Source organism: Amia ocellicauda, chromosome 7, assembly GCF_036373705.1.
Source record: "Amia ocellicauda isolate fAmiCal2 chromosome 7, fAmiCal2.hap1, whole genome shotgun sequence".
NCBI classification, from domain to species: domain Eukaryota; kingdom Metazoa; phylum Chordata; class Actinopteri; order Amiiformes; family Amiidae; genus Amia; species Amia ocellicauda.
The window spans coordinates 36,199,040-36,206,480 of NC_089856.1; the positions used below are offsets into that span (position 1 = coordinate 36,199,040).

The 7,441-nt window shown below is 40.4% G+C and overlaps 1 protein-coding gene across 3 annotated transcripts; it reads left to right on the forward strand.

Moving 5' to 3' along the window:
* The first annotated feature begins 261 nt into the window (after positions 1-261).
* Positions 262-6,944, forward strand: LOC136753364 (acidic leucine-rich nuclear phosphoprotein 32 family member A). 3 transcript variants are annotated; one of them, XR_010817418.1, is made up of 8 exons: positions 262-402; positions 1,495-1,645; positions 3,826-3,919; positions 4,419-4,537; positions 4,744-4,886; positions 5,980-6,177; positions 6,502-6,670; positions 6,772-6,944. XR_010817418.1 is itself a non-coding variant. In XM_066709392.1 (7 exons), exons 1-7 carry the CDS (start codon positions 392-394, stop codon positions 6,611-6,613), a joined length of 828 nt encoding a protein of 275 aa, XP_066565489.1. In that variant the 5' UTR covers positions 262-391; the 3' UTR covers positions 6,614-6,944. The 3 variants fall into 3 exon arrangements, 2 of the variants coding, with proteins under 2 accessions (XP_066565489.1, XP_066565490.1); XM_066709392.1 differs by having other exon boundaries at positions 6,502-6,944; XM_066709393.1 differs by having other exon boundaries at positions 6,025-6,177; positions 6,502-6,944.
* Positions 6,945-7,441: the final 497 nt, after the last annotated feature.

Here is a 7,441-nt window from a genome sequence, read left to right on the forward strand (position 1 = left end):
ATATTCGTGCACTTATATGCATCAGTGTATTCATTCATTTTTAAACCCACTTCCCCAGTTTTCTTTAATGACATTTTTTTTTTGGATTCAACCATCCCCCCCAGCATCATCACTCATTCGAGATGCTCTCATTAGCGATGCGCTGCAGCCTCGAGGGAAGACTGCAGGCCACCTGCGTGTGGAGCCACGTCACTTAGCAACGGGGCCGCTGCCCTGGCCAGCTTCTGTTCCCCCCCCCCCCAAGAGCCACGGCGTCTCGCCTTTCAGCAGCCTGCCGTCGCACATGGGACTCGGCACACGGCTGGACCTCTGAAACGCCACCTCCAGCATGCATTAAAGACAAGTCCAGCATGCATTAAGGAGCGCAGAAACAACCACGCAGCAACGGGACATGTCAGAAAGGTAGGACAAAAGTGTGCCACGTGGCAGCAGCACTGACCGGAGCCTGTTTGCAAGGCTGTGCGCTGGCTTTTACGACTTATTCTCCATGTATGTATTTGTAGGTGCGTTATATCATATTTACAGTTCGTGTTCTTGGTGTAAATGTGTGTGTGTGTGTGTGTGTGTGTGTTTGTAAGGGTTCTTTCTGTGAAAATCGTTTGCAGTGAGCTAGGCAGTGTGACCTGCAATGACAGCTTCATTCACTTTAGCTGTGAGCACCAGGATGATCCTTGTTCAAATAAAAGCCTTCACAGGACAATTTAATTAAAGGTTGCAACACAGGTGATTTCTTTCCCCCTGCTCGGATGTCTTGCCGTGATGGCTGCCGAACTATTCCGGAGCAAGGTGGGGAGGTCAAGGTAATCTAAACCGAGCAGGAGTAGGTCAGAGGATTGCAATTCACATATTCACAGGCACTACTTGAACACTACCTGAAGGTACTACCTGCGAATATGTGCATTGACATATATATATATTTTTAAAGATTGTCTTGCATACATAGTACAAAATGGTACCTGAGGTATGTATGCAAGATCCCATTTCCAAGAAATGTACCTCTTGGTTGTTATATTCTTGTGTCATTGTCCCAGCCTTGATCAGCAACATTGATAACATCCTATTTTTATGATCTAATCAAAGCAGCAGGAAAACCATTATTGTTATGTACATAGGGAAATGATTCTGAAAACATATATAAACAAATATACTAATAGAATAATAGATGTTAATGATTATAACTAATTAAATACATTTTAATCAAAAGTTTGAATATAGTTTTGAATCACTTTAATTCATTCCCATTTCAACATTTACTCATGTGTATAATATTGAAATTACTTATATTGAAATAAAATATTAAACTCTTTTTCTGCAAGTTTCTAGGCGGAAGAGAGCATTCTTTTTTCGGGGGTGGGTGTCCCAGGTGGGCAGCGCAGAGGGGGTTAAGTAAGTTGGGTGTAAATGTGTATTAAGTTGCTAGCCGCCAAGGACAGTTGCAGTCACGCGGACTGTCAAGCTCAGCTGTCATACCTCCACATCTCTCTCTCTCTCCAGCTCCTCAGGCGTTGTTACAAGCAGTGATAGTTTCCCCAAGTCCTATTCCTCACGCTACTCCGATCTGAGTGATACCAACACTTCACTGGCAGTGGTTTCGAGAAACAGACAGACTGAAGAGCAGAGTCCCGATTCTGGCATTGCATCACCTGTGAGTATAAATGAATACCTCGCGCACATCCAAACCCACTGGAGAGCAGTCAGTCCTCATTTTTCAGTAGCGGATGAGCAATGTTCCTTGAGCAGATTCGCAAGATTCGTCTCATATCCACAGCCTTTACTGAACTCCAGGCTGGCTCAGACAGGTGTCTCCTTACGTTTATATCTCTGGTTGTCTACAGTTTCCAAACCACTAGGAAGTAGAGTTTAATCTCCAGGAAACTGAGGTGAATCCTGGCAGACCCATCATTCACCAAAATGCCTGTTGAAGGGTGATTTCGATTCAATCCATTATTAGTTTCTTGGCTTTTTTCTGACGTAGCTGTTTCCAAATTGAAAATTAACCCATGCTTTGTCGTCTCTGACCATCTTGTTTGTCTTAGGGTTCAGCCTAGGGTGAGACTATGGTTTGAGCTGGGTCAGGGGCTATATTTCCCATCAAACTGGGTATCATTATGGATACAAATAGAGGTATGATTACATTTAGTCGTATTTTGACAAGTTAAGATCAACTTTGCACTGGAATTACATTTAGGGTTTGGATTCAGATTAGGCCTTTGATTGGGACAGGGTTAGGGTATTGTTACCCCGGAAATATAAATGTACGTTAGGATTAGGTTTGGGTTTCTACTGACTTAACTAAAATTAACTGAGTTGCAGACTGGACATAGATTCAATTTTTGGGGTTGGCTGGAGTATGGAGCTGGATTTACCATGTATGTAAGGCTATTACCATAAAACGTCAGTTTAATGTACACTTCTACCGTACAATTAATTCTTACATATGTAATGATCTATGAAGTTGTGTCAGTCGTGGTTTCTTTTTGCTGTGGTTATTTGTAATGCAGTATCCTGTGATAGAAAAGGACTAGGAACATCACTCAGTAAACGGGTTACCTAATTGGTGTCCCAGAATTAACAATTGAAAGCATAATTTTCAACCAGTGCAATGGGGTGCAAAAAAGCATTCAGTGTGTATTAAAGAAACATTCAGTGTGTATCAAGTATGCCTGCATTTCCCTGAAAACAAGAAAATGGAAGAAACATATGTTTGGGTTTAGGCAAAATGACACTGGATTGTAGAGGATAAACTGATCTGACAGCTTGCCAGGAGCCTTAGTGAGGTCTGGATAAAATAGTGTGTGTTTTGTCTTTGGGTTGTCGGGGGACACTAACTGTCAGTCTGAGCGGTTGATTTGATTAATTTTGTGTTTGTTCATGTATAATTATAATAGTCATAAAATACTTTTATGGAGAGAAGTCACTAAGAATGACAAGAATTTGTTTTCACGCAGCCCCCCCTCCCCATTTGTGTGTTTGCAGCATTCACAATTAGTTTCCACGAATGATCCTCTTTTGTCCTTAACATAGGAGTGCTGTATCATTTGCAGGCAGACAAAACGTTCAAAGCTGGCAAGGATCAGTTTCAGTTTGATAATGGGTATGCTGGCATAGTTGGCTAACTGAGCAACAACAATGACGGCAGTACGGAGAGAGTTCGGTGAAGAATGACCGTATCCCACGAAGACATCGCCGAAGAGATTTGTAATCTACTTTATGCTGCAAAACAATGTAGCAGTACTACATCTGATTGGTGTCACTTCACAGTGCCTTCCTGCAAAATTAATTAATAGAAGTGACAAGTGCATCAGATCAACACGTTTCACAAAAAAGGCATTTTCACATCGTACCACTGTAGTGTCGTTGAAGGCTCACTTGGTGCTATTCATTTGGCACTGCAGGGTTAGTATTGGATTGCCATGAACTCTGTGCCTGAGCACTGATCTAATTCAAACATAGAGCACTGAGAAAAAATATGTATGTTTATTATGTCCAATGTACTTTTTTTTTGTAAATCATTATCCTAAATACATTTATGTAAATATAATCAAGGTTTGAATTTCAAAATGGTGTTGGAAGTAGGGATATTACTGTTTCATATATGCAGTTTAATTTTGAACTTATTATAAGTTAGACCATTTTCTGATTATTTTTTTCTAAAATGCAAATGTATGAGATGGTACATTATGTCCTCATATTTGTTACTGCAGCAGTCGGACGTACTAGTTTGGATTGACCTCAGACATGATTTGTGTGCCAAGGTTCTCATTTTATTCATAAAATGGCTGGTTTCTGAATATTTTCTTAAACACATTTTATCCTGTTTTTCAGTTGCCATCTGACAGGTTTCGGTTCATAACTTGGTACAAGTTAGGGGAACATGCTATCCAAGGAGATCAGCTAAACAGCCCCAGAGTCAGGGAAGGTAAGGAAATACAGTAGAAAGCTGTGTACAGTGGCTCTCAGAAGTATTCACCCCCCTTATACGTATCCACATTTCATTGTGTTACAACATTTAGAACAATTTGCAGATTATATTTTTCACTTTGACATTATGGACATTTTCTGTGTTGCTCAGTGGTAAAAACTCCTGATTAAATCCATTCTGATTTCATGTTGTAACACAATGAAATGTGGAAAAGTACAAGGGAGGTGAATACTTTTGAGAGACACTGTATGTGGGGCGACAGGACAACACAAAGATTACTGGACTTTGGAAGATCTACAAATTACTGGTGTTAAAAACGTGATTTTGCACTATGAGACTAGAATACTTTAAAAATGTTTTAAATTATGTTTGGTATAAATGTGATGGTTTGCGTGCTTAAACAGTTATTATTGTTTTCAAGAAAAAATCCATAATCTTTAGGGTTCAAAGATAAGTATTATACTACTAATACACACAACTGCAATGTGTTTAATAGGTCCATCAGAAGAGGATGTTATCCTGAGAGGGCAAGAGAATTACATAATAGCCAGGAGACAAAAGGAAGAGAGAAAGAAATGGGAAGAGAGGCTACACGAAAACTGGGAAAATTGTGTGGTGAGGCTCAACTGATACTTTGGTACCTGAGTGGTGAGACTGGGTGCATAGCGACCATAATTAATGTCAAATGGCTGACTTTTGTTTCATGTTCTGTAAGCAATCCTCATCCAGATTACAAAACATTGTGCAGGAAATGTTCAGAACTGCAGCACAGGCACATCAACAGTAAGTGTAATGTACCCTCTGTGTGTCCCTGTGAACAGGACTTAAATTTATCGTATCAAGATCTCGGAGATTCATACCAGTTAGAGAATTTTTGCCGGATTCTTCGGAGACTAATTCGGGTGGAGAGACTGCAGTTAGTGGACAACTCTTTGAAAGACCTGAGTTCTATTCGACTGCCAAGGTAAGTGAGGGAAATGTTTCTGGGGGGAGAAGCTTAACTTTAAAATCACATAGACTATATTAATGATCTGGACTCTGGGATAGTTAAAAAAACTTGTCAAATTTGCAGATGATACTAAAATAGGTGGCTCAGCAGTTGTGGGCCGACACCTGGCAGATGAAATTCAATGTGGACATGTGCAAGGTAATACATGCAGGTAACAAAAATGTCCACTATAATTACACTATGCGAGGAATAGAACTAGATGAAGTAACGCATGAGAAAGACCTAGGAGTCTATGTGGACTCCTCACTTTCTCCATCCAAACAATGTGGGGAAGCAATAAAAAAGGCAAACACGATGTTAGGGTATATTGTCAAAAGTGTAGAATTGAGAACAAGGGCAGTGATGTTCAGACTGTACAATGCACTAGTTAGAGCTCATCTGGATACTGTGGACAGTTCTGGGCTCCACACTTCAAGAAAGATATCGCTGCTCTAGAGGCAGTTCAGAGAAGAGCAACCAGACTTATTCCAGGTCTGAAGGGAATGTCCTACTGAGAGACTGAGGGACTGAACCTTTTTACCCTGGAACAGAGGAGACTACGTGGGGACTTGATCCAAGTCTTCAAAATCATGAAAGGCATCGACCACATCAAACCAGAGGAGCTTTTCCAGATCAGCAGGGACACACGCACCCGGGGACACAAATGGAAATTGGGCTTCAAGGCATTCAAGACAGAAAACAGGAGACACTTCTTCACACAGAGAGTTGTCACAATCTGGAACAAACTCCCCAGCGATGTGGTTGAAACTGAAAATTTGGGAACATTTAAAAATAGACTGGACAGGATCCTTGGAGCACGATGGGTCGAATGGCCTCCTCTCGTTTGTAAACTTTCTTATGTGCTTATGTTCTAAAGAAATATCACAGGCATTTTATATGTAATACACTGGAAGTAAATCCTACGTGTTTTCTCAGGACAACACTAAATGCATACCGCCTTAAATAATGATAATATTTACATGATAATTTGATTATAGCTAGGAAAGCCAAAAAGAGTCGTATATGGTCAAAATGATCTGTGTGTTTATTCTTTGCCATGCTTACACAGATGCAAAAGACTGAATCTGAACAAAAATCATTTAACATCCATCAGACAGCTGCCAAAGATCCCTCAAATACAACACCTGTCCCTGGCGGAAAACAACATCGCAACACTGCACGACCTGTCGGAGCTCGGGACGTCCCCGCTGGAGTCCCTGACGCTGAAGAGAAACCCGTGTGAATTTCAGGAGGACTATCGCTCACAGTAAGTATGGTTATGAGTTTCAAAAGTCACTCAAATTGTTATTGTCTAGGTGAAGATTAAGCATAATGACAGATTCAACCCTCCTGTCTCCTGAGAGTAATTTATCAGCTGTTGCTGCAGATTACATTTAATCTTTTTTAGTTTGTTTAATCTGTCGTTTTAATCTATTTATCATCATAATAACATTCTTCCGAGCTGCATGTATAACAATATTCTTCTCTCTTGATTTAAAGCGACTGTTACAGACTGTACCATCATGTTGTGTCATTTGGGACTTTGACATCAGTTCTTCCAGTGTCTTTTTTCTCTCCTCCCTTGTTCCAGAGTGTTCTCTAGTTTGCCAAAACTCAAACTTCTGGATGGAATCCCAAAGCTGCCATCAGACTGCTTGCCTTCGGAATCTACCACGGCTTCCAGAATGTGTATAATTCTATAACATCGAGTGGACGCGGGGGTGCAAAACAACACAAAACCAACAGCACACACCTTTAGGGTATTATTCCTCATGCCATTTTGCTAATTTTCTGCATGTGTTAAATATGGAGGTATGTTGGTGATGGGAATACAGGAAACTGAATGCTATTGTTCTTGTAGGTTAATTAATCCATGTTCTTGGAGGAGGAGTGTTTGAACGCCAGAATGAAGACACGTATTCCATCAGCAAACATCAACCATTCTTTCGTTATTGCACATTATTGTAATTTATTTTGTTTAAATGCTGTTTTAAAATGGAATTGTAGGTTGACCAAATAAACGTATTTAAATCAGAGCTGATGCAGGTGGCTTATGTTTGAACTGTGTATTATGATGTCAGATGTCAGCCATTTTTCTAGACATGTACTGTAAATAGTTTTTCCATTACACTACATTTGGGGTATGTGCAAATACAAACTGTACTAGCGGAATTGTAAGGAAATCTTTTCAAGATTGCTGTACCTTTTTATTGGACAATTAAATCCAAATTGAATTGTTTGTACTTTGTATTACACATAGACTCTGACTCCCCCAGTGGAATGGATCTGCTGTGTGCCTCCTGATATCTTGGTCAGAGGCTGATAACATCAGACATAGTGATATGATACCCTAGTCAGCTGACAGTCACAATAGCAGGGGGTATCAGTGGTCAAAAGTTAGTGCACACCTATCCCTCTTTACATGTACAGCAGCATTTCCCAAACTTTTTTACCCCACGGACCACTCAGCCAAAGGCAAACATGTCCGCAGACTACACCCACCATTTGTGACAAACCTCATTCGCTTGTTT